The sequence below is a fragment of the Amblyomma mixtum genome, chromosome 2 (assembly GCF_055824585.1).
Source record: "Amblyomma mixtum isolate Tamu chromosome 2, ASM5582458v1, whole genome shotgun sequence".
NCBI classification, from domain to species: domain Eukaryota; kingdom Metazoa; phylum Arthropoda; class Arachnida; order Ixodida; family Ixodidae; genus Amblyomma; species Amblyomma mixtum.
Genome location: NC_143013.1, coordinates 18,526,348 through 18,553,568, shown reverse-complemented (window position 1 = coordinate 18,553,568; position 27,221 = coordinate 18,526,348). Strand labels below are relative to the sequence as shown.

The window sequence follows — 27,221 nt, the reverse complement described above, 5'->3', positions numbered from 1 at the left end:
TTCGTCTTAAGAGTGTAGGGACGCTTCTGCTCATTAGCGATTCGTTTTGTCAGGCTGAACGTGCTCCGACCTCCATTAGCGTTTTATTAACTGCGCTTACCTGAAGCTGCGCTGGTTGTGACCACGTTGCAGCAATGCGTTCACGCTGGTACGACAGCTGAACACGACGAACTCTTTGCTGCTGGAGCCCTTCTGGAGCAAGAACATATTCCACTTTGGAATCTTGGACACAGCCACGAGAAACGCGAGGCAAGCCGACGTGGAACTTGCCCTGAACGTCCTGAAGGTAAGCAGCGCGGTGTCACGTCTCTCGGCTTCTACGTGTATCCCACACACTAATCCCTGCGTTGGCCTGTCGCAGCGTGGCGGCTGAATTGAGGGGGTGTACACGCTGCCAGTGTATGGCTTCTAGGCTTAAGGAGAAAGCAGTAAGCTCGGAAGGGGAGAGGAGGAGAGGAGGAAATATACAGGGAGGGATCGCTTGCTCTGCGTTAGCGAGGTCTAGCAAATGTGCAGTCCTGGCCTTCAGAGGGGCCGAGCACCTCATTCAACCGGCAAGCATTGAGAAGTGAGCCACATCAAGTTAAAAGGGCCTGCGAGAATTCTCAGAAGCTTAAACGAAAAACTCGTGCGTACTGTTTAGCAGAGAGATGCTACCGAAATGCCCATTTGTGTCCATCGTCTCCGTTTGCGGGCCGTAATGGGTTTAGAAGGATGCCTTGCTGGCCCGATTTGTGGCAACGCCTTTTTTGTTGAAAAACTCTGAGTAAAGATAAATGATCTCTTCGTCGAAAGCTTCACTGCATAGAAGAAGGATTCCAAGTGTGTACCTCAGCATGTTTTAAAGACATACGTCAGAGTTTTCTTTCACAAGGTCTGGGGAAGTACATTCCGAATTTCTGGTACTAGGTTTTGGTAGTGCATTTAAAAAGGTCACACGGCAGAAACCCTATTCAAGCAGATATCTAACTGTGGTTTCATGCGAGAAGCCTGCGCAATAGTCGCTCATCTGACTTTGGCCACGATTTTCTTTCAGGCGCTCGACACGCATGCTGAGACTCAGAGGCGGCAGGGCAACCCATCTTTCATTTTCTTCGCGGGAGTAGTGTTTGATGACACCTGGAACCACTTTTACAGTGAAAAATTTACGTAAGTAGCCATGCCTCCGTTTTATTTAAAGTAGTTACGAAACTATGGTTTGAAACGTGGGCTATTGGCGGCTCTCCATAGCTGACGTCGACTATGAATGCTGAGCCTAATCTGCTATCGGAGCATTCTTCAAACGCTCGTTACATTACCTCACGTGACACGGATGTCAACAGACCTCCTAATCTAGACTATTTACGCACCGTATTTTGTTGGTCATATCCACAGATCCGGACAAATAGCCTCAAATGTCTAAGAAAATTGAATGAGTTGGATCACATTTGGCAGGTAGTTAATACTGATGGACAGCTACTATACAAGTAAATTTCCACAGGTTCTTCTTCTTCCTTCCTTCCTCGCACCAGAGGTGCCCCGCCAGAGACGGTTGGTAACTCGAGGACTGAAGCTTATTTCTTCGCACCAGAGGTGCCCCGTCAGAGACGGTCTTGTGATCAGTTGAGATGCAGGGATAAAAAAGCCAATAACTGAAGATTTATATACAAATATTTACAGAATATACAAGTTAGATACAACGGCAAAAAGACAAACAACCAAAAGGCGGAACTGGCTAATACTAGGGGAGGCCCCTACTTGGCGTAGCCGAAGATGCGTAGCATCTCACCTTAGCCCAGAACCCCGCTTCCGGCTCCATGGCCCGGTTTTAAAGCCCTACAGGCCCGGCCCACATTTGATAGCACCCAATCATGTTGTGCTCTTAACATGATTGGTTCTTCAAGGGCATGGCCAGCCCTCCGGCTTCAACAAGGTAAACCACCCTCTCTACCACTAAATAAACATAAAAACAAACACAAATACACATTCGTGCCAGTACGTGCGCGAATCGGTACCGCGGGGCGGGGGACACCCGTTCTTCCCAGCGCGTTCGCGAGCGGGCGCGTTCCAAGAAAGGAGACGCTTCGCTTTGAGCGCCCCCAGCCGCGTTCCGATGACCCCGCGTACACTACCGATCCCTTACAATACAGTTTTCATTTCCCTATCCTAACCACTACGCAGGACGATAAACAGTTGTATTGAACACGTGGAAATATTCTTAACCAGGCCTTTGGCTAAATAGGAAGACTAATGTAGGCAGGGCAGCAAATAACCACATCTGAGGGAGCTTAGCAGAGGTCGATGCGAGACACGACTGTTCGTAACGTAGTACGGTCGAATCTGGATATAACGAACTCGAAGGGGTTGCAAAATATTTCGATATATTGAAAATTCGGCATATAAGAAATGCCAACAGATAAGCTTGTCTTTAGCCAAGAAGCAAGAGTACACTGCAGGCACGGTATTGACGCTTTTCTTGCAACGAGGTGCCGTGCGCAAAAGTGCAGGCGGCGCACCGCTCGCTAGGAGTGGCTGGGCCTAATCTGCTTCCCATTGAAGCCCCAGCGAGCGGTGCTTTAGAACTGGCCACTGTTGGTAATACGTTGTTTGATCATTTTACGAGGACATTACAAACAGAATCTCATGAAAATAAAGCACAGATGATTTCCGCAAAGGCTTCGGCAACGAAGCACGCCAGGTAAAGGCCGCCAGTAAGCTTTTATGTTGGCTGCACCACATGACACGTAGTGGCGTGGAAAATGAGTACAAAATCCCGAAGGTCATCCTCAAGCCCACCCCCGTTCTCCTAGCCTCGCGGTTTGGTGAGACTGCTCTCAGAGATTTATGAATGTAAAGTCGAAAATGACAGATTCTGCATATACGGGCATTAACCCATTAACACCATGGCTTCATGCCATGAAGGCGGAGCTTAAGTGTCCCCATAAGTTTTTCTGAAGCGCGTCAAAATGGGTATTGCATTCGAGCGCCGAGTGGTAGTCTTTCGCGAAGCTAGTGCGCACCCGCTGATTGGCCCCCGACACAGCATGCGTGCGCTCATCTCGCCGACACGTGGCGCCATCTAGCCTCCTCACGGCGATGCTTGTGCAGAAGGCCTACTCGTAAGAGTTCCGCGTACCCCCTGTGCACACGCACTGAAAGCTCCTCCACACTGCCGCTGCAAGGTGTCACAACAATTTTCTTTGGGATGCCATGAGTGTCTGCCTTCGCATTGTCGTTGTTACAGGTGGTAATTTAAAACCCTGCGTAGTTGACCTAGCAGCAATTGACAATATTGTAAATTAATACAAGAAATAAGAAGCCGACATTTGTGAGTCTCGTGTAAGCAGCACCTTGTGGGCTTTTTCATGTCTTAGGTGTTGTGCTTTGGATGGGCATGCGGAAGCTGGATAGACAAAGCTTGCGCACAAAGAGCGGCGAAAATCCAGTCCTTAAAAACATTCCTGCCTTAACACCGATATGCAACCGCAGGAACTTCTACAAACCGGACCTGTTCATCGCCCAGGGCCACTTCTTTTATGGGGACAACACCTTCAGCGACTGTCGTGTGATGCCGCCTACAGCGCTCACCAGACCGCAGGGGCTAGACAATTACCAGCACGACTTGGTGAGTACTTACTGCTTAACCAGCATATATTAGTCTCGTATACTTTTCAATTCTGAACCACTAATGTATGTCTTAGTGTATGCAATATCGGAAACTAGGAGCAAATGGATGCGCAGTGCAATGTTCAAACGGCTGATGCCCAAATAGAATAGCAGGATAGACTCGAGGGAAAAAGAAGGTAGCAGGACGATCACCATTGAGTAACAAGATTCATCAATAGTGGTTTCGAATAGTTAAAAAATTAACAATGTAATACAATGTAATATTATTTGCCTTGTGTAGTAGAATTCTTACGACGTCACGATGCTGTAACTCGTGACGTGGCTATGTGCATACCACTAAGCGTGTCTCATTGCAATGAATTGCTGCTACGTAACTGCATGCTGACCACTCAGCGTGGTGTGACGTCACATCGACGCCAACGCCGACGCCATAGTACTGGGAAACATGCCCTCAACAGATGTCGCTGTACAATGAGCACATAACCAGGGGTAGTCGATCGTCAGGCAGTGAGCTGAGAGGCGAAATTTCCTGGGACTAGGGGGCCACAATTGGCGCATGACAGGCAACACACTGCTAACTTCCGATTGATCAACAGCCGAAATTAAAAAATAAAACATTCGTCTATGTTTTCCGTGGTTTGAGTTATTGCTGGCTTCTTTCATATGTACGTCGTAACCAGCGCCTCATTACCCTGCCCTTGTTTGCTCGGTACGTATCTTAACAAGGCTTTCCGTTCTGGCAGTGTTGATTCTATAGGTAGCATAAGAGAGTTCTGGCACAGCTGCCGCCCTTACCTTTCGATCACGCTCTATGTGGCACTTTCACCATTACAGGGAGGTCCACATGCTCCGTTATGGTGGAGGGTAGCGCTGGCGAACACGTTAAAGGTTAGGCTATATGCAACGTAAATGCACTAGAAAGTAAAACGTTGTACAGCCGACGTCGTAGCTAACTTGGTACAGCAGAATACGTGACATGCTGTGTTCGTGGGTTCGCATCCCACCATCGGCATGTGACTTAGATTTCTACTTTCTAATCACTTATTTTTCAAAGTAATAAATGATTATACTACAGACTACCGATTGAAAAACATCAAAAATAAAAATTGAATTTTGCTTTCCTTGGATTAAGAGAGTGTTGGCTTCTTAACTATATCTTTTCCATGGATGTTACCTACCTTGAACAAATAAATGGCAGCGCAAGGAGACGAGGACTAGACGAGACAACAAGGACGGCGCTGATTTTTTCTGAAAAAAAATCAGCGCTGAAAAAAATCAGCGCCGTCCTTGTAGTCTCGTCTAGTCCTTGTCTCCTTGCGCTGCCATTTATTTGTTCAAGACATGTACCAACACGCCCAATTTTCCACGTTAGCCATGCTACCTACCTTCGGATAGATTCATGATAGATGTAGGGGCAAGCGAACTTGCCTTCCTGTCAACACCTCTTGTCGAAACATTGGCCAGAGTACTGATGCTTCGTGTAGATAGTGAACTAACACACTCAGGGTATGTGAAACGTCCGCCCTATTTGTTGAGAATGACCGAGAGAACAGCGCTAAGACCCTTAGCCAAGCTAACCGCGGCGATGCAGTGTTAGCTGTTGCATGACTTGTCTCTTAAATGCTTTGATATTAAATAAATAATGAACGGCCTAGTTTGGTGCTAGGTAATCATTGCGATTTTATTAAAGACGCCTAGGGTATTTTTATAGCCGGGCGTTTAGCGTCTCATAGGAACCATCGACTTTTGATAACTTGCACGCAGTTCACCGTAATGGGAAAATGTACTTAAACGCAACCGCTGGCCGCAACATTTTTGCATACTTCAACGAAAAAGAAAGTGCTCTTGACAAAATTTATAGCTGCTCAAGCTAACTACAATCTGCAACCTTTCGCTACGGTAGATGGTACCTATTGTATTCTATGACATTGATGTGATCTGGCATCCTACACTATTATGTGGCGGGGCGTGGCGTGGCGTGGCGTGGGTGACATGGCATGGCAGAGCGTGACATGGCATGGTGTGGCATGCATGGTAGGGAGAGGATGGGCAGATGGTTCAAACTGAAGAAGTGAGGGGGAGCCTCAAAGGACTTGCCAACGTTTCGACAAGAGTACTTACCCAGCCGAAGAAAAGTCCTTTTGTCGAAACGTTGGCAAGCACCCTGTGGCTTCCCTCTTCCTTGTGATTATGGTATGGTATGGTATGGTATGGTATGGTATGGTATGGTATGGTATGGTATGGTATGGTATGGTATGGTATGGTGTGGTATGGTATGGTATGGTATGGTATGGTATGGTATGGTATGGTATGGTATGGTATGGTATGGTATGGTAAAGTACGATACGGTACATTATGGTACAGTATGGTGCTGTAAAGTATGGTACCGTACGGTGTGGTACAGTACGGTACGGCATGGTGTGGTGTATGGTATATTATGTTATGGTTAGGGCCCGGAACTTCAGGCATTTGCCTAAACAAGCCTATAAATGCCTAAACGGAGGATTTTTGCACTTGCCTGCCTTTTTTTCATTTTTTAGTAAATACTACCTATTTAACCGCACTTTTTGCCTATAAATGCCTAAATCCGGTATTTCGGTCCTCGGTGCCGTTTTTCAATTTTGAGACATCTGCTAAGTATGGCGAAAGGCGCGCGCCGATGCACGCACAGAAGGCGCGAGTTTCGCCAAACGTTTTTCTCGTAGTGTAACTTGAGCGAAGTGTTTTTCTCGAAGTGTAGGAAGAGGCGAGTTTGGAAAGAGACGTGACATACACAGTGCAAACTTGTCAACATTGACGGCAAGGATGACAAAGTTGGAAATGGCTGGACTCTCAATAGATGAATCGTTGACGGCAGCCGCAGAAGTACCATCAGCACTTCAGGGACTGGAAAAAAAGGGCGCTACTGATTCTACGAAGATGCAACAATTGGTGGAAAAAAATAGAGGCGTATAAACAACGTTCCAAATCAGATACTTTCTACGCGGAGACGTACGGCCACATTACCCAAGGCCTGAGCCACTATCGAAAGAAGCTTTTCAAAGTACAAAGCTCTGCTTAGCGAAAACCAAAGGAGCTTCAAGTTCGAAAACCTGAGAATGTGCTTTATTGGTTCAGTTGAGAACTGCGTATGCTCCGTGCTTGACTGACAAATCTTGTACTAATAAATAAAGATTATTATTCAAAGCGCCTATTTTTGCTTTATAGCGCTTATTTAAATGTTTTTTAGAGCCTAGGTGCCTGCCTATTTCGGGGTTCTTTACTGCCTAAATTTCCGGGCCCTAGTTATGGTATAGCACGGTTTAATATGATAGAGTAAGGTACGGTACAGTGCGGTGCGTGTGTGGTATGGTATGGTAAGGTGTGGTGTCGTACGCGGCGTTCGAATTTAACGTCCCATACCTGCGCATGGGCTATGAGATACCCTGCAATAGAGGACTTTGGGTTTTTGTCCTGCGCTTACATCGGACATCGCACGGGTGCTTCTGTATTCCGCCTACGTCGCAATCCGGACGGCGCAGCCGGCATTTGATACCGCGTCGTTAGGATGAGCGGACGAAGCGTGTAGCAGCTAAGCCAAAGCGGGAGGTAACTTTTCTTTTTTTGGTCGACGAGCAGGCATTGTACCCAAGCAGCACTTACACCGTACTAAAATACCATCGACACCATATGCGGTCTGTATGGCAGTTTCAAAGCACTGGTGGCTTGCTCTTCTTGCGGACCTAGCGTCGGTGATTGCATAGGGAATATTGGTGCATAAACAATAGAAAACAAGCGTTGAGAACCGCGCTGCTTCAATAAACCTATGCTTTCGCGCAGACGATGGCGGCTGACAGCTTTGCCAAGTTGTCATCACCCGGACTGCCGATAATTTGGGCCCTCTCAGTGACTATGAAAGGCCGCTGGACTATGACCCTGCCCGTACAAGGGCTGGACGACTTCCTCTCGGGCTGCGTGCACAACACCACCGCCCCCTCCTTCGGCAGGTATTCTGAGGTAAGCCGCCATCCTTGCATCCTCTAGGAGCCAAGGACTTATGTCCTGTTGGGACGGTCAGCTCTAAAGACGAGTAAGCAATTTACTGTCATGCGTTTTAAAACTGATATCGAAAACACTACGTTGCGCTCGTAAAGGGAACACCTAATTGCTAGTTGTGCTAATAAAACTGCAGCACTGGACTGAATTTATGGCGAGAAGCTTTATTACTATCACGTGTCCAATGGACAAGTGTTTGTCTCAAAGACATCGTCGCGCCGAAACCGAATTGAAGATCGTACACCAAATCTTTGTTTAATCTCACTGTACACCTTTCTGTGGTCGCGGGAAATAGGTTGGCGCTATTTCCAGCCATTCCCATTCTGACAATGTAAAGGACGCAAACGACAATTCCTTCCAATTCTTGACCTCAGGAAAAATAATTTCTATTGGGCTTCGTCTGTATATTGAGTTTTGTGCGACAGAAAAAGATTTTTGCCGAGGAAAGTGAATTTAAAAATTTTGCCCCCCCCCCCCCCCCTCCCCCCAGCTTAAACTTGTGATGTCAAGACCAAATGGACTCTGTGAAGTGGCTGCACAACCTAGCCTGTGGAATCCAAGCGGCACTTAACTGTCTCGATGCACCAGATTTCGCTTCATAAACGACTGGTAAAGGAGACCAATGTATTTCATTTTGTTGATCTTTCATGGCTCGTAGAAGGTCCTTTTTCGGTGCGAGCGGCCTTTTCCTCATTAAAGGCAGATAATCTATTCATACACGTGAACCACAATTTGGCCTTAATGTTGTCAACAACCATCTGTTTCGTAAATTACACGAAGTGTTGTGGATTATTCTAAAGCTCTTAATGAACGCCATGCTCTTCAAACTGTTCTTTTTTTTTAGAAACATTGAACAGGGAGTCCACAAGCTTACTGTACGACAGTTAAACGGCAGCAGCAGCACTTTTTGAGAATTTTGCGATATTCAAGGATTCAAATCTAAATAGGTTGTAGGTAAAGCATGCCAAGTTTTTTTGCACTAACATTTAAAATAATCACGTAATCGACGATTGAATTTTGCGCTTTTCCTCAATGCATTAGAGGAATGCGGGCAAGTTTAGTGTGACATCACGGAAGGTATGATCTGAAATTACCGCTGCCGTCAGCCACACCTTGCATTCCCTTGTTGGATGCTGCCAAACAACGTTTGGCGGGCTTTGCCTTCAGTGGTGTTGGTTTTTTTTTCCTTCAAAGCAGGCGTTTAAGCGTTGGAAATGCATCGATACCTTCGGTGACGTCATCATTCGTCCCTTCACTTTGCGCTGTGCGCTGCGGAGAAGCTTAAAGACCGTCGCGATTATAATCGGCGATTACATCTCCATTTCAAATGCTAGCCCAAAATGATTTCGCCTGCTTTACATGGAAGTTTCACACATTCGACCCTTTTAAGTCCATCACTTTCTAAAACCTATGCAGTTGCCCTTTAACTTGCCGAGTTTGCTTCAACTCAATATCTGTGCTCCGTATCACCCTCGATTTGGGCCTCGAATGCATGGCATCGCTCATCAAGAAACCCACGTCCAGCACCGTTCTTATGACGGCACGGCTCTTACAATGATGTTGATAAGATGCGCGGTTAAGGTCTAAAGGTGCATTTTATTTAAGATTTCTCGGCAGGTCAGGATCTGTTATCGTGGAGTTCTTGTTTCATGTCAAAATTGCCGTAAATGTGGGTACGCGTACCTTCACTTTTAGCTTCAATAAAACGGAGAGTTGAGCTAGTTGGTACATGTTTCTTTGAAAAAACAGCGCTAAACGAAAGGACTTTTAGCTGACGACAACAGTTGTGTACAAGAATTGAAAGTATTGTAGGACGCCCAATGAATGTACAACATCAAAACGTCTTTCAGTTGAGTAGTTTGTACTCTTCCAATCTGTACCATGTTAGAGGAGGACTTAATATTTCTTAACGGGACACTAAAGAGAAAATCAACACTATCCGGGGAAAAAAAAATCATTGTTTTGTTGCTTGAAGAGGGGACTACGTTCCTCAGGAAGTAAGGTATGTAATCCCCGATGCCCAGCGTTATTTACTCAACAACAAAAAAAAAACAATTAGTTTGCTCAATATTTGCGAAGTGATCCCTGCGCGACCCATACACAATGGTGATATTCTCAACAATTCAGAGAAAATGAACGATGGCAAAGCAACTTTTCTTGACTTTCTAAAGGATTTTTCTTGTACCCAGCAAACACCTTTCGCCGGCATACTCTATGGTACATAGCTCAGGCCAAGAAGTTGTTTAGGAATGGAAACCTAGCCTTTCGGAAAGCGCCAATGCGTTCCTAAAGGGAAAGAGTTAAAGGGAAACAGGAGTTAAGACATAAGACGCGCTTCTAAGGTTTCTATCTACGCACACCTTCCCGTACGCCGACTAGGCGGCATGCAGTCCCCGCTGTTTTCTTTTTTTTATTTAAGCAGTACTTCCCTTTGAAACATTGTTGGTTGCGAGACCGGCCTACAAATTTCGGCCTCGGAAAATTTATTTTTGCTACGCGCAGTTACCGAAATTCTTGAAGTTCTTTGATGTGGTCAAGCACCTTTACGTAATCAAGTAGTCACGTCAGGGGCACCAGTTTACCACGACAACCAGTCTAAGACAGGCGCGAGAGAAGCAATGGCTGATTTATAGGCATTAGTGCCAGGAAAGGATAGGCTGCCTGAAGCCAGTTAGAACGGACTAGCACGAGGCATCAGCGCGAAGCGCCTGCGCGCTAGTACGCCTCTCAATGTCGTCGTCCGATCGGCGGCCGCTGCCCCTGTGCTGCGTGAGACGTGCGCTACTACAGCATTCTCATTGCTGGAAACATAGGTTTTCGAAGAATGACACAACATGGAAATCAGGGACATTAATCTAAATTGCTCAGTCCAGCTGCAGTTTATATTCCCGTTTAGTGCCATTGCTTTATCCGTCATTTTTGCTTCTTACCCCAAAATACAATCTCAACTGCAGACTGTGTGGTTCTTGTAATATTTAATTTCTGTTTTCTTAAGTCCGCAATCCTGTATAATGATACCTTAGAATCTTGATCTACTTGCGCTAATGGCTGTGTCTGTAATCAAGCTTTCATGCATTGTTCTTGCGTGTTATTTTTTACCTCTTTACTCACCTTCGTAATGACTTCTGTGCCACGGTAACATGCAGGAAATAAACCTGAATCACGTACCATGCGAATTACAAGAGATTCAACCTTTTACGCCAGCGTACGCTAACTCAAAGCAATCGTTTCGTTTTCTTGCACTGTCTCAGATCTGCACAAATCCCAAGTATCTGCAGCGCAGCTATAGCCAGACGCATGATGCCATTCTGGCCGTCCACGACACAGATAACGTGCTGTTCGCCTACGACAACGAAGTAGGCCTCTGCAGGAAGGTGAGACTGTAGAATACGTTGGTGCCCAGTGCATGTGAAATGTGTCTGCGTAACGACTGATTAACACATTGCATACGTATCAGAGATCTTTTTTACGTTCAAGAAAGAACGGACTGTGTTGCTAGGCTCCAGAGACAGGTAAAAATTATTTGGTTGCTATATTCCAAAAGCTCACAGAAGATAAAAATTTATTTCGGAGTATGCATATAGCTGCTAATTGGTCGAACATGCATCATTTTGGCAGAAAAAAATTAGGCGGGTTTAAGCATGGCTTGAACCTAGTTAAATGAGTGAAAGCCCTGTTAAAGGTGGTTAGCAAGAGCGGACGCGCTCGGACCGGAGCGCGCTTCGTCCATGGCGATACTGAGTGACCAGCGCCGGCGAAGTAGCTGTTAAATCGCCGCTAGTCACGTGGTACCACAGCAGCGAGGCTCCGAGCTAGGGCAGCTGCGACGCCTCTCTGAAGCGCGTCACGTGGCGTGACGTCACAGGACACACCTCCGCTCCACCAGCTGAAGGTCAAACGGACGCCACAGTTGACCTTGGGTTTGCTTCGAGCAGTAGAGCTTTCGCTCTAAAATATTGAGGCTATTCAGCCCATCCCATTGAGATGAAGGAAGCAAACGGTTAACAAACAAAGCAGCATAGGGGAGCGTTTAAATGATTTTTTTTTGTTTGTGATCTTGACCAGTGGAAAATTAATACTGTAATTATTTTTCACTGTTGGCTTCCTTCATATGTATCTCATGACGAGTTACTCTTTTCTCTTCCATTTCTACTTATCCACACGGAGGGAAGGCAGACCTGAGGGAAGAAAGCCATAATTCTGAGACTTGCTTAAGGACAAAAACTGACGGTGAAAAAAAGACACATGCAGAGTGTTTCGTATACAATTCGTTTTGATTCATGAAACTGCGGTCGTCCACTGCAGTTTGCGCATCACGTATTGGTTTTCGTAGCGGAGAGAAAGGCAAAAAATTTATGTAAATTCTTTTCAGAACATGTTGCTGACGTTAGCATTTTATGAAAGGTTTTTTTTTTGCGCTGGCAGGCTCGGTTTACTCAACATTTTGTCTTCGTTTGGTTTCGTCTCATTATTGTAGTGTATACATTTTCAAATTTATTTGACTGTTTCTGGCTTTTATCTTTATTCGTGTGGCCTTCTTGATTTGGACCATATGGCTCTTGCTACTGTAGCGAGAGATCGCTAGAAAGCGTTTTTGTTACACGTTTCTTGCTTTTTTTTCTAGGTTTTCCTCTTTGTAGGCTCGGAGATAGTATCCTAAGACATTTTGTTATTTTCTGTTCGTGGTTGTAAAGCATTGATGAGATATGAACACTTCAGGCAGTCATTTTGGACGGAAATAAATATCGCGGATATTTATCTTTGTTCTGCAGACTTTTCTTTTGCCGCATTTATAGTTACCACATAGACACAAAAAATATTATATTCAATAAACCAGTTCAGGTTCTCTATTTTCAAAAGGCAAGAACATAGACTCAGATCACCGCGGCATGCTCTCGTCTTTTACATTCTGCAGAGGTATCCGCGATCTCGAAATAATTTCCGACGAAAGTGACTGCTCTGATCAACAAAACCCTGTAAATATAGTAACAGTGCCTTATTTTTACCCTGGATAGGCTTCTAAAGGAGGCTCACACACGCTGAACAAACAATAACACAATGTTTATAACGTTTCAACTAGAGATCAGTTCTCACAAACTGCATGTACGTCTTCGAGTATATCAGGTTGTTAAAGGCAAAGGCATATTGCAATAAATATCTTACCTAGCAATACTTTGATTTGAGCTAGTTGGTTGTAGCATGACATGTTTACGCAAAAGGCGTACTGGCGCTAAAAAACGAAGACAACACACACAACAGGAGAGGACTGGCGCCATATATTGGCGCCAGTCCTGTCCTGTTGTGTGTGTTGTCTTCGTCTTTTAGCGCCAGTACGCCTTTTGCGTAAACATGTTATCTTACCTAGTTTGGCGGAAAAAAATTTTTTTTAATGTTCACCGCATAAAGCAGTAACCATGCTTTCCTCGTAGGAGCGAGGAGTACAAGCTGATCCCAGTCTCTCTATAAACGGAACCCAACTGCCTGTAAAAGCACAACATTAATTCCTAGCGCTCACTACCGACAAGAAACTAACTTTTCACGAACCATGAAAATTATCAGTGTTATCATGTAAACATTGATTGGGGCTCCGACAGGACTTGCCTTATCATATATACCGTTTACTGGTATATTCTGCTTTAGATTACAGGTGTACGATATACTGGCAAGCAAGGCTGTCCTACTTAAAACTGCTGTACCCAGTGCCCAACTTGGGACCTCTCCTTGAAAATATCGCAAATGTTGAAGTCAATGAGACTTTTCTTCAATACAAGATGAAGCTGACAAGCGCGTACATCATTAGAATTCGTTCACTTCCAAAGTACCTCTGCTACCATATAGTGACCCACAGCGCGTACAGAACAATATTCTAAAATAAACCGCAAGCAATCAGGCCATTACTAATGCGACTTCATTTATAATGCTATGATGTCAGCTCGCACAAGCCCAAACCACTTCCCCCATGGCACAACCTCCCCACCGTGTAAAATATATCTGACAAGCTCTCGTAAGAATCAAATCCACAGGAACACATGATACAAGAATACGTTGCGCTTAAAGAAAAGTGTGAGAATAACACTGAATTTCACATAGACGGATAAAAAGCATCTGTTTATGTTGGAAGCGCAGCTGTACAAAGCTGGCAGACGACAATATGATTACCGCGGCGCTCATCAATCTTTACAGCCCAATGTGTGGCAACCAGAAAAAGTTACAAGATGACATTAAGAGCAGTATAATGTATTCAGACTCCCTAAGCATTCTAAAAGTGTTTGCCTCCAGAAACGCAGTACCACCGTAAATAGGAGATATAGCCCGCAATATAGTCACAGCCCAAACATATGTAGTACAAGGAAATAAATTTATGCTGGGTCTCGAGTCATGTCGGCATAGCCGGTAATGAAATAGCCGATGCTTGTGTGGCACGAGCTGACCAAAGTAAACTTAAGTTAATTAAGAGTCCCCTCCCCTCAAAGGCTGTTTAAAACTAGCAGAAAGTAAACTAATAAAAAATGGCAGTCAACTTGGGATTATGAAATTGACGGCTAACTTAAGCTGGTAAAGCCGATCCTCGGTGAATGGAAGTCGTATAAACACCAGGAATGCTTTATTGAAGTCATCTTATGTCGCCTTCGCACTGGGCATACTCATCGCACGCATAACTTCATAGTCATTAACCAAGAAAATCCTTTTTTGCCTACCTCGCAAAGTGGTCACAGTAAACCACATTTTATTTTCCTCCATAAAACTCCAACAACTAAGAAAAAGCATTTCAAAGTATTTTACGACAAATACGTCCGTTTCGATCCTTGCTGGCTTTTAGGAGATAATTCAATAGTTGACTTATCACTAGTTTAGATTCCTAAAAGAAGAAAATGTCATCAGTAAACTAGTCTTTTTTTTTAGGAACTAGTCGTCCGCCAGTAAAACAGTGAAATTATGCCAGCCCTGTGTTTCATGCATGACAGCCTGAGCTGCTTATGCGCCGTAAAAACCAGCACACACACACACGCACAGTTCTCACGTTCTTTCCTTTCCCCGGCAGCTGTGCACCGTGAAGGCTCAGCACTCGGCCGTACGTTTCGGCATCGCCGTGTACGACGCGGAATACGAGGACTTCTTGAACGCCTGTGGGACGTTCAACAAATACGGCGCCTTCTCGCGGCTTCACGCTGTCCGGAAGATTCTAAACTACTTCAAGACGAATTTCCAAAGCGCTTCAGACGGCGTAGGCTGCCGGGATCTCGTCACGTGAGATCCCCCTGTGTACAGCGGGCTGCTGTGTTTGTGGGGCTGACAACTTCAATTAAAATATACTTACCTGGAGCTCTGAATTGGTGTTGTCAGAGACCACGAAACATGAGGGGGGGGGGGGGGGGGGGGTGAATGCGCGGAAGTCGGCCCCCTAACATTTCTTGAGAAAAAATAAATCCTGTCCCAGGACTTGCAACGCATTTATTTCACAGCCAGCCGAGCAAGCCGTCCTTGACTTCAGCCTTCAATTTTCAAGTCTTCAAAAACGAACAAGCAAGCTTGACTGAAAAAGCGTAGTTGAAAAAAAGTTGAGGTGCCATCTTGCCTCACTAACTTGTACCATTATTCCTCTTTACTAAAAACTGGCAGTGAATGGAACCGCTCTCGCGCCTCCACAGTCCCTATATGGGACGCCACTAATTTCAAGATCGCCGTTCAAAGTGCCTTATAGTTTCATTTTATTTCATTCTGTACTACAACTATAATTTAATCACACTATTCCTGCTTTGCCTAGGGGCCTTAATGTATAGTAAATAAATAAAAATAATAATAAAGGTTCCTGACCTCCGGCCTCCTTTCACTGAGGGCCGCTCTTCTCTTCCCATTCCTTTCAACCGTCCTTATCCTAACCCTTTTGATTTTTAAAATATATTGGTACATAGAATGACTTTTCCAGCACTGAGGTACTGAGAAGCTTTGTTTTATTTTATAACCACCACTTATCTTGCCTGTGCTTCGAAAAGCGACTCTCTCTAAAATCTGTATGCTTCCGGGAGGCCCCTATAGCCGTCGCTGCGTGAGCCCCACAACCCCATTGTCAGTGTTTCCGCTCAGGCTAGTCCACATTGTAAAATAGACTACTTCAATTTTTGGCACCAAATGCGCTAAAGAATCTACGTTTCATTCGTTAAGCGACGACTAAAGATTCGATATATGACTGCGCCCATAAAACACTCTAGTAATTCGCCATTATCGCCCTTCACAAAGCTTCTGTGCTGGCTGGCGTTCGAATACTGGTGAAAATCGTGAGTAACGAGATAAATGGTTTGGACTGGAATATTCAGGCTGATTGAAAACATGGCTTTCTGCTAGTCGGTTAACCATCGAAAAATTAAAATAGTGCTAAGGTGTGGAGATTACGGGAAAAGAAACAGAAATGGCAGGACTGGCGACACTATTGATTTCATTGTTGTTTTCCGGTTGCTTAGTGGTACGCACTTGTACTAGGGGATCAATGAAGGATCGAGAAACCAGAAAAGGTAATCAGCAAGACATGATTTCAGGAAATCCAAACAAACTCTTATGCTGTCGTTGTTGTTGTTGCCTTGGTGGCATGGCACATACCCACGACGGGGGATAGGCCAGGGTTCAGTGAGGAGAGCCAAGGGAAGGTAAACTGGTGCCAAGCTACTGGTTTAACTTTGATTACCAAGCTAATGTTTTACCTTCGGGTAAGAATTCAGGTGAATTAAAGAGGAAATTATAAAATAAAAATAAAAAATGAAATAGAAAAAATAAACGCGCGAAAAGATTCAAGGATTGAATGGAAGAAGATTTTTTTAAATGCGGAAATTTTGGATACCATTAGCAAGAGAATCTGCCGGTAGCAATTATGTAATTATGGAGGTATTCGCAAGCTTGATGCAATCCAAAACCTCTGGCGCTAGCACCGAAGGAGAGACGAAGCGGAACCGACAAAGTGAGTCCCGACATAGTAATTGCAATTTCTAAATACGTCGTTCTCTTATGTGCAAAGCTCCGGCAAGAGAGTAGGAAATGCTCCAATGTTTCCATGTCTCCGCAGGTCGCGCAAAGGTTTGAAGGACTGAACCCGCATCTGCATAAGTAAAGATTTAAGCAAGGGATTCTGCATCTCATGCGAGTCATAGCCACCTCACACTGCCGGTATTTGCACGCACGAAGCTTCCATGGGTTCATGAGATTTTGGTAGTCAACGGTAGAGAGCAAGGGATCGTTGCACATGGTGGTAATATACTGAAAGCGTTGAAGGCGAGACATTCCGAGAAGGATGAGATTAGGGACGCTGCGCGAGACTGGTGCATAGAGAGTTGGTTTTGCTAAGTAGTCTGCTGCATCGTTTTCAAAAATACCGCAGTTACCAGGGATCCAAACGAAGCGCACCTCTTTCTTTCTACCCTTTCTGTGTTCCTTCATCGTTCTTTTACTTTCGCGCTGCTTTGCATTCTACGGTTTTTATGTAATCTGTGTCCTGAGCAGGCATCAATAAAGTGTCATCAAAAGTAGTAGCGACTTCCTGCACCGAATTATTGCATCCATCACATAAGAATCTTTGCGGTGTTACATTAGCACTTCGTTCTTTTGTTTAGCGGCGTTGAATGCCTCAGGCCACAAAAAAGATAGTTATGCGAATGAAAGAAACACTTCATTACCAGGAATTCATTACCAGGAATTCATTACCACTAGCAATCAAATCCGCTCGTTCGCAGCCCGCTTTCTACACTTTACTAAAAAAACATCTCTTATTAACCCATTCAGCTTCATGCCATGCTTAAGGTTGCCTTCATCTTAATTTGTGTTCCCCACTCTGACAGCAAACGGTCATATTGTTACTCATCTGGAACCTCTTTTTTTTCTTTCTTTCTGATGTCTTTTTGTGTTCTTTCTATTGCTCTTATGTTTTGCTATTTTATGCCTTTGTTGTTAAATTATGCCCGCTAACTATTGTATAACTTATTCATTGCTGCAAATTACACTAATAGGTTTTAACTTGATTGTATACTTTTATTCCAGCTCCTCTGCCAAACTTATGCACTTCCCTTATGTATTCCTGATGGGAGGTCCCCCAGACCGTTTTCACTTTGGGACCTCCTACTGTACTAACTTTTTTTATGAAACTTACAACTCATTTGTATTTCGTTTTAATAAGCCTTCAAGCCTTCAAACTTGATCTACAGTTAAATCTGGCAGTCATGAGGTACGTGGCTGCACCGGCGTAATGCGCCGCGCGCATGCTTGTTGGCGACAAAGAAGAAGCATTGCACTCGCCTCGTCCGGTCCCCCAGTGCGGCTACGTGCCACTCGACGCCTGGAGAACAACAACGACGTGTACACGCTCTCCATTGAGGCAGACTAGATCCACGGACCACCATCTTCGGTTCGCGTGAGAACCACTGCCCCTGCGGGATCCTTTCATTCGGCAGGCTCGGTGAGTCACTTTGCCCTTTCTCGCCCCTTTAGGCCTACTGGTCCCGCTCCAACTTGTACGCTTAGCCCCATACAGTGTGCCCCCGTTGCCTGGCCGCAGTATTTCGCGTGTCTCAGCACCGAATTCTGGAAGCCCTGCCGCAGTGGCTCAAACACTTGCTGTCGTCAGCTGAGCATTAGGCCGTGAGATCCAATCCTGGGCCCCATGGCTTCGTCGCAATGAAGGCGAAATGGGACAGCGCAAGCTGCGTGCTGAGTGATGTCATCGCAGATCAGAGAGTTCGAAATGGTTCATATTAAGGCGCCGCCTTCCATTACGGAATCTCGAATTGCACATCTGTGTACTTGGAACGTTGACCGAAATAGAACTCGAAATGATAGAGGCCTGTTTACTGTCCATGGTCTGCTTTTCACTCGTATACAGGACTCTTACGGCCTCCCAGAAGATCCAAAGGTTTTTGAAAGTGAGGAAAAAGGTTCACCTTACCTTACAGAGGTGGTGAGCTTGACGGGTGGCTTAAGAGATCCACTATCCGACTGAAAAGAAAACAGTGCAGCCTGGTTACTTCTGGCAAAGGCGGTGCTTTGTTAAATCCTTCGTTTGTTTTTTTTAATGCTAGATACCACGTCAGAGCGTTTTAAACTAGGTATCCATGTTTTTGAGTCAGTATGGTTTCCTCGTGTGAAATAATCGCCAGCCTTGCTTCGGATATTCGAGTGGTGAACCCCGAAGCGAATAATTAAGTTACGACATACGCCTCTCGTGTCTGCCGGAGAGATGTCTGTGTTTGCGCGTAAGCATCGTTACTTCAGAACAGTAGCAATGTCCAGAGGTTTCTTCATCCCAATGCTTACCTCAACTGTGTATGTTCGAGCACTACGCACAAGGTTCAGAGCGAGAATCTACCCTTCCTTCTTCCTTGCGCACTGCAAAATGATTAATGGTTTCCCGTTTTCAGGCTCACAGTTCCGTGATCAGCATGGCTCAAGAGAATGCCTACTACGACCCTGCGGCTTACGCTCAGGCGTACGGCCAGGCGTACGGCCAGTACGGGCAGTATGGCCAGTACGACCAGTACGGTCAGTATGGTCAGTACGGCCAGTATGGCCAGTATGGCCAGTACGACCAGTACGGTCAGTACAACCAGTACTGCCAGTACGGCCAGTATGACCAGTACGGTCAGTACGTCCCGTACGGTTACGACCAGTCTGCGTACGGATACCCCTACTACGATTACGCTGCAGCCAACCCGCCAGACCCCACGCCCAAAACTGATGGTACGATTCGCTGCCGCCGTGGTCACCGCTCAGCTGTCGCGTTTCTGGAGTGGAAGCTAGTAGTGCCATTGTGTAAGCATATTTAGGAACACTAGACGCTAGCATACGGGTGCGTAAACAGTATTCCAAAAAGAGCATCTTTAACGTCGCTTATCAAAGGATTAATCGACTGCTGAGCACAATTGATTTTTGCGTCTACGAGTTCCCAATCGACACCCCGATTTCGTAAAAAGTCATAGCGTGTGCCAAGCACCATGCCGTTATATTTCTAAAACACTGAAAATGCGATTCCAATGGGATGTTCTATCTCAATGGACGGGAGACCCTTCGCACACCAGAGACAACAGAAAGTGTGAAAGGAATTTGAAAACACTAATGTTCTGTCTCAACGTAACTTTCTTTTCCATTCCTGCTCGATTTATACGGAGTATTTTCTAAAGCTGCCCTCGAGGCCTTAAACAGTACCGATGGCGTCCTTCGGCCCCAACAACGACGCCTGAGCGGGAGTGGACTTCAGGAGTATGGGCGGTAAGGTGATGTTACCGCTTTGATCAATGCAAATGTTTGCTACGGCACATACGCGATATTGAACACGCTACTTCTTAAACGTCACGCCTCCGAGGCAAATGTCAGAGCTTGAATACGACACCGGTTCTTTGGTCTAAAAAGGAGCTAAAAATTTCTAGGCGTTATGATGGGCGCATCCGGGCATCTAAAAGTACCTTCCAGTGAGGAATATCTGATGGCCTCAATTTACGCCTCCCCTAGCACTTACTCTTGCTCATGCAGTACGCGCGAATGTATGGTTCGAATGTTATTGTTTCACCTAAAAATTAGAAAGACACTGAGAGCGGAATCACGAAGGAAGCGACACGGGAAAGCACACGGCTGTGGATTCCGAGCTAGGAACTACGAACGAAGGCTATAAGTTCACATATATTTTGCTTTGTTCTCTCAATTTCTCTTCAGGGACGCCTCTATAAAGACACTGGACTTGTGCCGAACTCTACTGAAAACATAGAAAGCTGGGGGCCCAGCTGTTTATGTGGCGAGCAGTACAATGGCAGAGATTGATGTTCTACAATTTTAAGATATCTTTGTCCTTCCCTTATGCAACCACTTAACATGTTTTTCAATTTTCTCTTGAAAAAATAGAAGCGACTACCTAGCTATGATGTCTTTATTCATTATTGTGGTGCGCCTTAAGATTCTATTCTTAGCCCCTTGCATACTCTTTTCCGAATTTTGATCTACTTGCTTCTCCACAATTTTAATTGTGTGCTCAGCTCACATGAAATATACGACGTACCTGGCGGTGTTATCGTAGCTGCCTTTAGAAACCCTGCATATTGAGAAAGCTCTCAATGCACCCTGTTCATAATTCTTTATTTCTTTTTTTCAGGCGGCGAAAATTTGTAAGTAACTTTTCCCTCCAAGACCAAGACGAGTCCTCTTGTGGAAACGTTGTCTTGCAGACTGAGGCTACTGCTCGACCTTTGTTCTCTCTGCTTTATTGTTTATTTTACTGCAAGGCGAGCTGATCTTCCTGAGCAAAAACTAGAGAAAAGAGACATTGTCATGAGCTAACCGTATTCCACTAGTTAGATTAAATTCGACGGCGCTTTCCCTAGGACTTGGCTCATTAGAAAAAAGAACTGCAACATACAGAAAATTCGCAAGGATTTTCGAATGAACGCTGCTTGTAGCGAATATTGTTTTTGTTTCCCAGTTGTTTATTAAGGCACTACCGTTGTCTGGCAGTAGCGGTGATTACCTGAACTATGTGCGCCTGGGAATACTTGCAACATTTTTGATGGCTTCATATGCGAACTGGAATGGAATTTGACAGCCTCCAGTTAGTTCTAATTCCCGTGTCAGACAAAGAGTTTTTTCCGGCACTTTTTAACTCCGTGCCACGAAGAAATATCTACCGAATATGGTCCGTATGTGCCGAGAAATTACGGAAATCGGGCTTCTAAGAGCACAAATAGCGTAAATAGTATTGAGATGCTTTCATTTTAAGTTGTAACCTTAAAGAAACTGCTCAATAGGTCGGGAACATTAATGACATACATTCTGAAACGGATACTATTTTCAGTCGAGCTGAGGAGTGCATGAATGCTCTTCGCTGACCAAACATTCGGCAGAGGCACTTAATACTGCTTACTTAAGACTGCTTAGCATTACTGTCCCTCGGTGCATTGACATACACCCACTCACACGCGGGCGTGTATGGCACCACTCGGAATGCAGCACGACGACAGGTTGCATCGAAATTTTGATACGGAAATTGTTTTTCGAGGAGAGGAAGCGTCGCAGTAACATCTCGCATCTCGGTGATCACCTCAGCCGTGCCTTAAGGAAGTGGGTAAAGAGTCTGGGAAGGCATATAATTTATGGTGCATATGTCCTCGGTTCGAATCCCTGTCAAAAGCTAGCTTCTAACTTAACTAGCCCATGTACGCTGCATGCAACGAGAATTCATATGCAACTACCCAGAGCGCTGACCGACAAACGGTTGCATCCCAATTAAGGCTGAACTCCATGTAGGCGAAAACTCACGCGAACGCGAACGCGACGGCGGCAAGCGACGAGCGACGCCGTCGCGCGAAGCGAAATGCCCGTGTCGCTTGTCGTGTCGCTCGGATCTGCACTCACAGAAAATTTCGCTCGTCGCCCGGAAGTTGCTAACGCGATTAGCCAATAGCAGCTAATCCGGCAGCGTACGTCACTACAGAGCCTCTTGCCGGCTCTGGCCGGGCCTCTTGCTTCAACACCGATTCGTCGTTGTCGCTACGCTGTGCCCCACGTTCACGGCAAACTAAATGCGCACGAAGCTTTCGCTTTGTCTGAACTTGCCTCAACCACAAAATTTTAGCGATAAAACATCCCAGACTTTCAGATTGCTTCTGTGTTTGCAGTGCTGCTAGGCTCAGCTAGTATGCGTCGTTTGGTCAGAAAGCGCGCGAGGTTAAAACAGGTGTGCGCCCCACGTTCAGGCAACACGGCGGCGCCCGTGACAATGACATGCAGTGACGTGCAATGACAAAGCTGTAAGCAAATTTTATTTCGCATTTTTCTGCCCAAAATTTTAATCCTTGCAAATAATGTGACTCTTGTTATAGGCGCATGCGGTGTATAATGCCAGCAACACTGATCGTCGTCTCCATTTCGCGTTCGCGTTGTCGCTACGCATGGAGCTTGGCCGGTGGGCGACGAAGCGACAGCCAGCCGTCGTCGCCGCGCCGCCTCGTCGCGTCGCTTACTTTTTCGCGTACATGGAGCTCAGTCTTTATGGTGGGATTCTTCTCGGGAAGACTTGCGTCACATGGAGGACAGCTAATGCTGACTATATATAGACGAAGAACGTGTATAGGTTTGTTTGAGGTGGTGGTGCTAGGCTTGCAATGTACGCCATATGGCTCCTTGATGATCTCGCCCTTGCCATTACTGGCATTTTCTGTACCGACTACGAGCACACACAACAACGCTCACACGCCGCCGGCTTTTCTCGTAATGGGTCTAGTAATCCTTCGGCACTAAAACGTTGCATACTTATAGCATTCATGTCAGCTCCTTATGTGCTTTGGACATGGTTTCCTTTTGTAGCGCTCGAGGCTTTTCATCATATCTTGTGATTTCCTGTCATGCTTGACGCTTGAGACATCTGAACTCTACGTTTTCAACTCCTAAACATTTCTCCGCGATGACATACCTTCTCTAGTGCATTTGTGTTATCACCCACTGTTATCTCGCTTCCTTTACCTCTCGTGCAGGAAGAACCGCGTGACCTCATCCATGGTGCTAATGTGCTGCTTGGTCGTATTCATTGCCGTGTTAGCGATCATTTCGTCGCTGGTACTTGTATTCGGTAAGCGCCAAAAAAAAAAAAAAATGTCAGCACTATGGTGCAATTTAATAGAACTATGAGGGCTCACCGTCTGTCTCGCTTATTGTGTTTCTCCCTCCACATTGGAGTCATAGAGAGGAATGCAGATTACTGGAATATTAACGACGGTGCCACCATAGGAGCACTGCTCCAGTAGACAGATGTATCCAAAGACTGTAGTCAAGCCCTTCCTACATATATGCTGGCTACATATTGTTGTTCTGCGACCAAAAAGAAAATACTACTCTCTATAAAGAATTGTAGGCTAGGACATTGGGTGCTGCTTATTTCTTTAGTACGAGGAACATTCAAATGCTTGTTTGATTTACTGCTGTGGTTCGCTAGCAGAATGACGTCGGCCAGTGCAAATCATGGGCTGTTGCTGTCAGCTGCTGTCTTTTAATGTTGTTTCCTACTTTAGGTTTAATAATCCCAGGCCGGTTAAGGGTGTTATATATTGAATCCTCACCAAAAGCTTCAACGTTAACAAGAGGCCCATTGAGAACCTTCTTTGGATTGACGAGGCAGTGAGAATTCTTGAGTACCCTCTGTAGCCCAGTGATACAGGTATCGTCTATGTAGCGTGCACAGCGTCCTTGGAGAGGACGAGCTCACTGGGTACAGAGTGAGCTTGATAGTCAGAGTGAGCGTCAGATAGAGTGATAGTCAGAGTTCGCCATTCAGGGTGGTGGCGACTTTCCAGTTTTGAGTCAAACTAAATTACGCATCGCCGCAACTCTTCAACCCCCTAATGCACTGGGACGAGCCAGGCTCGTCATTAGCCGACTGTCATTTCTGACTCAGGGCTAGTTCAGTTTGTCCTGTGCTTTCTGGCACTCTGTGTCCGCTCCAAGGCTAGTAGGACCCGTTCAAATAATTTTTTTTTATTTCCGGGCAGATGGCAGCACTAGTACCGAAGGGCCAATTTAGTACCATTTTCGGCAAAAAAAATGTGTCCGCTAGGTACTTAAAGAGTTCCAGACCATGAGTTGCCCAGTACAGCTGCTTATAGACTCTCAAAATTTAGAGAGAAAAGACGCGCCGCCGTCTATGCGAGTTTACTAGACTCCAACTCAACTAACCAACTCAGGAGTTTGGCTTTATGGGGTTCAACATCCCGAACCACCTCAAGCTATGAGGGACGCCTTAGTGAAGGGCTCCGGAAATTTCGACCACCTGGGGTTCTTTAACGTGCACTGACATCGCACAGTACATGGGTCTCTAGAATTTCGCCCCCGTCAAAATTCAGCCGCCGCGCCCGGGATCGACCCCGCGTCTTTCGGGCCAGCAGTCGAGCGCCGTAACCACTGAGCCACCGCGGCGGTCCAACGCAGGAGTGTATGAAGGCACACGCATCGCATTTAAATGTCTTGGGCAGTGCTGGGCCGAGCATGCGGGTTTGCTGTGGTGTCCTAGAGTTGCGCCACAGTGCTTTTCTCTGTGTGCACAAATAGTTATTTTTAATACATTTTCTCCGCATTTTTCAAAAAAGCGAATGGATGTTTGGTATTAGGTTTTTTTTTTTAGAAATAGCTAAGCATATTGTTGCGGTTTCCTTCGAAGGAAGTCACAGTGTGGTGACAGAACGTATGTTTTTACCAAAAATACTATCCGTGCGAAATACGAAGCGTACATTTACCAGCATTCCCTGAGTGGTTAGGTTGCCATGTCGCCGCTTTTCCCTCTAGCGAAGCGTGTGAAAAGCTCTATGCACCTGCCAGGCACAGAAACCTTACGTCAGGTAGAAATTTAGAATCCTCATCGTAATTACCAGAGGCCTACGCAGTCCTTACTGATCCAAATGGCGTCTCCTAACTAAACATGGAACCCTGATGTTGGCACTGGGTCATGGTTCCCTCTCCGTCGCTTCTTCTTTTATGAGGCTTTGTCGAAAAATATGCCGCTCGAGGGGTTGACTTGTTTAGCACAGCATAGCATAGAACAGCGCAGTATAGCACGGCATGGCATGGCATGGAATGGCATGGAATGGCATGGAATGGCATGGAATGGCATGGAATGGCATGGAATGGCATGGAATGGCATGGCATGGCATGGCATGGCACGGTACGGAACGGCACGGCATGGCATAGCTTAGCATGACATAACATAGGGCGTCATAGTACATCACGGCAAGGCATAGCATAGCACGTCATAGCACAGCATAACATAGGGCGTCATAGTACAGCACGGCAAGGCATAGCATAGCACGTCATAGCACAGCATAACATGGCATGGTATGGCATGGCACAGCACAGCACAACCCGACTAGGCACAGCAGGACATTGCGTGGCATATCATAGCATATCATAAGAAATGGCATGGCATGGACGGACGGGCAGACGGATACCAGCAGTTCCCATTAAGGACCCACACCAGCTCGAAATTGGTCCGGAGCCCTCCGCTACGGCGCCCTTCATAATCCATATGAGGATTGGAGCATTATAATCCTGTGCAGTATGCCATACATAACCCAACACCTGAAGAGGCGGCCTCATCCCAGATGCTACGTTCCGCATGGCACTAGGCGATCCCGATTGCATCGACACTAGCTAAGAAGGGGAGGCGGGCGTTTTGGGTGGCGTGTTACTGCAGCGCGAATGCCGCCACGAACGATGGCGGAAGGCGTGTGCGCAGCCGTCGCTGGAAATGTTAATGACAACGCCACTGCCGTCCATGTACCAGGCACAGATGATGGCTTTGTCCCCGAGACCGAGGCTCCAGACGAAATGGACGTGCTGCCCTTGCCACCCCTGGATCCAAAGGAACGGGTGGCGGACAACACTTTTCAGCGGACGACCACGCCCAGGAGTACACCCACGACGTCAACGACGACAACGACAACAACAACGACGACGACAGAGACCACCTTGCCTACTACTACCGCCACACCGACAGCGCCGACCCAGCCGCCAAGATTGTGTGAGTGTATTGACCGCATTACACTGACTTACGAAGCTGTTTCATAGGGATCTGTCGTACTGATGCTTCACGTGGTCTTTGATGGGCGCTTCGGCGTCCGAAACCCACGACGGAAAGCTGCAGATAAATTCCGACTATAGTTGGAGTTTGTGGGGACCCGCAGTATTTATCTCCCCTATTAAAACCCCCACAAGTTCTTTCACGGACACTGGCATCACACTGCACACAGGCGTTTCTACATTTCGTCTCATCGAAATACGGCTGGCGCAACCGGAAGTCGATCCCACACCCTTCACCCGGAAGATATACGCCAAATTCACTGAGCCACCGCGCTGGATCCACCTGCATACAGCTTGCCCCCGCTAAAATTGATCAACACTTCAAAAAAAAAACACACAGTGCTGTTCCGAACTGACATCACGCTAATGTTGTTTGGAGTTATGTAAAATACGGGCTAGTATAATTTACGCTCCACCTAATTTTTAATTAGTCGACACTCACCAGTCTACTTTTTAAATATTGGTTTAAGAAAACCACTGCTCTTCTGACCTAAAGGTTCGTTTAACAGTACCTTTTGCTGGGGCTAGTTGGTGTGAGATTGTGTTCAGGAAAGTAAAAGCAGCGCTAAACTTTGTACAAACCACACAGACAGACGGAGCCCATCCTGTCCGTCCTTCTGTGTGGTTTGTGCAAAATTTAGCGCTGTTTTTACTTTCCTGAATACAATTCCTACCTAAAGTCACGTTAATGTTGTTGGGAGTTATCTAAAATACCACCTAGTATATTTCTCGCCCTGCCTAAATTTTAATTATACAAAATTGATTAATCAGCTTTTTATATATGGCTTTAAACCCAAAGGTCTGACTTGGAAAGTTGTCGAGCGCCTTGAAAAAGACTCAACCCAGGTGCTTATGACGGGGTAGCTTGATCGTAACCCTTTTTCTTCGGGTAAAGTGAAGGCCCGCGAAATTTAAAAACACCACGCGGCAGCGTGCTCACTGCGCCCTAGTCCGCGGTGATTCCAACGCCTCTCATCCGTGATTTGGTAAAGTTATAC

The 27,221-nt window shown here is 45.9% G+C and overlaps 1 protein-coding gene across 5 annotated transcripts in view; it reads left to right on the top strand.

Annotated features, from left to right (window-relative positions):
• Window positions 1-27,221, top strand: part of LOC149358577 (uncharacterized) — a 53,262-nt gene that overhangs the window by 9,883 nt on the left and 16,158 nt on the right. For 2 of the 5 annotated variants that reach the window (XM_089568863.1, XM_089568860.1), the window contains 6 exons: window positions 133-286; window positions 1,037-1,149; window positions 3,469-3,604; window positions 7,426-7,602; window positions 10,893-11,015; window positions 14,684-14,955. In XM_089568863.1, coding sequence (XP_089424989.1) covers window positions 133-286; window positions 1,037-1,149; window positions 3,469-3,604; window positions 7,426-7,602; window positions 10,893-11,015; window positions 14,684-14,893 — 913 coding nt within the window. In that variant the 3' untranslated portion in view covers window positions 14,894-14,955. Of the gene's footprint in view, window positions 1-132; window positions 287-1,036; window positions 1,150-3,468; window positions 3,605-7,425; window positions 7,603-10,892; window positions 11,016-14,683; window positions 14,956-23,132; window positions 23,228-25,927; window positions 26,165-27,221 lie in introns of those variants that run through there. The other 3 variants (XM_089568862.1, XM_089568861.1, XM_089568859.1) reach the window with 3 other exon arrangements.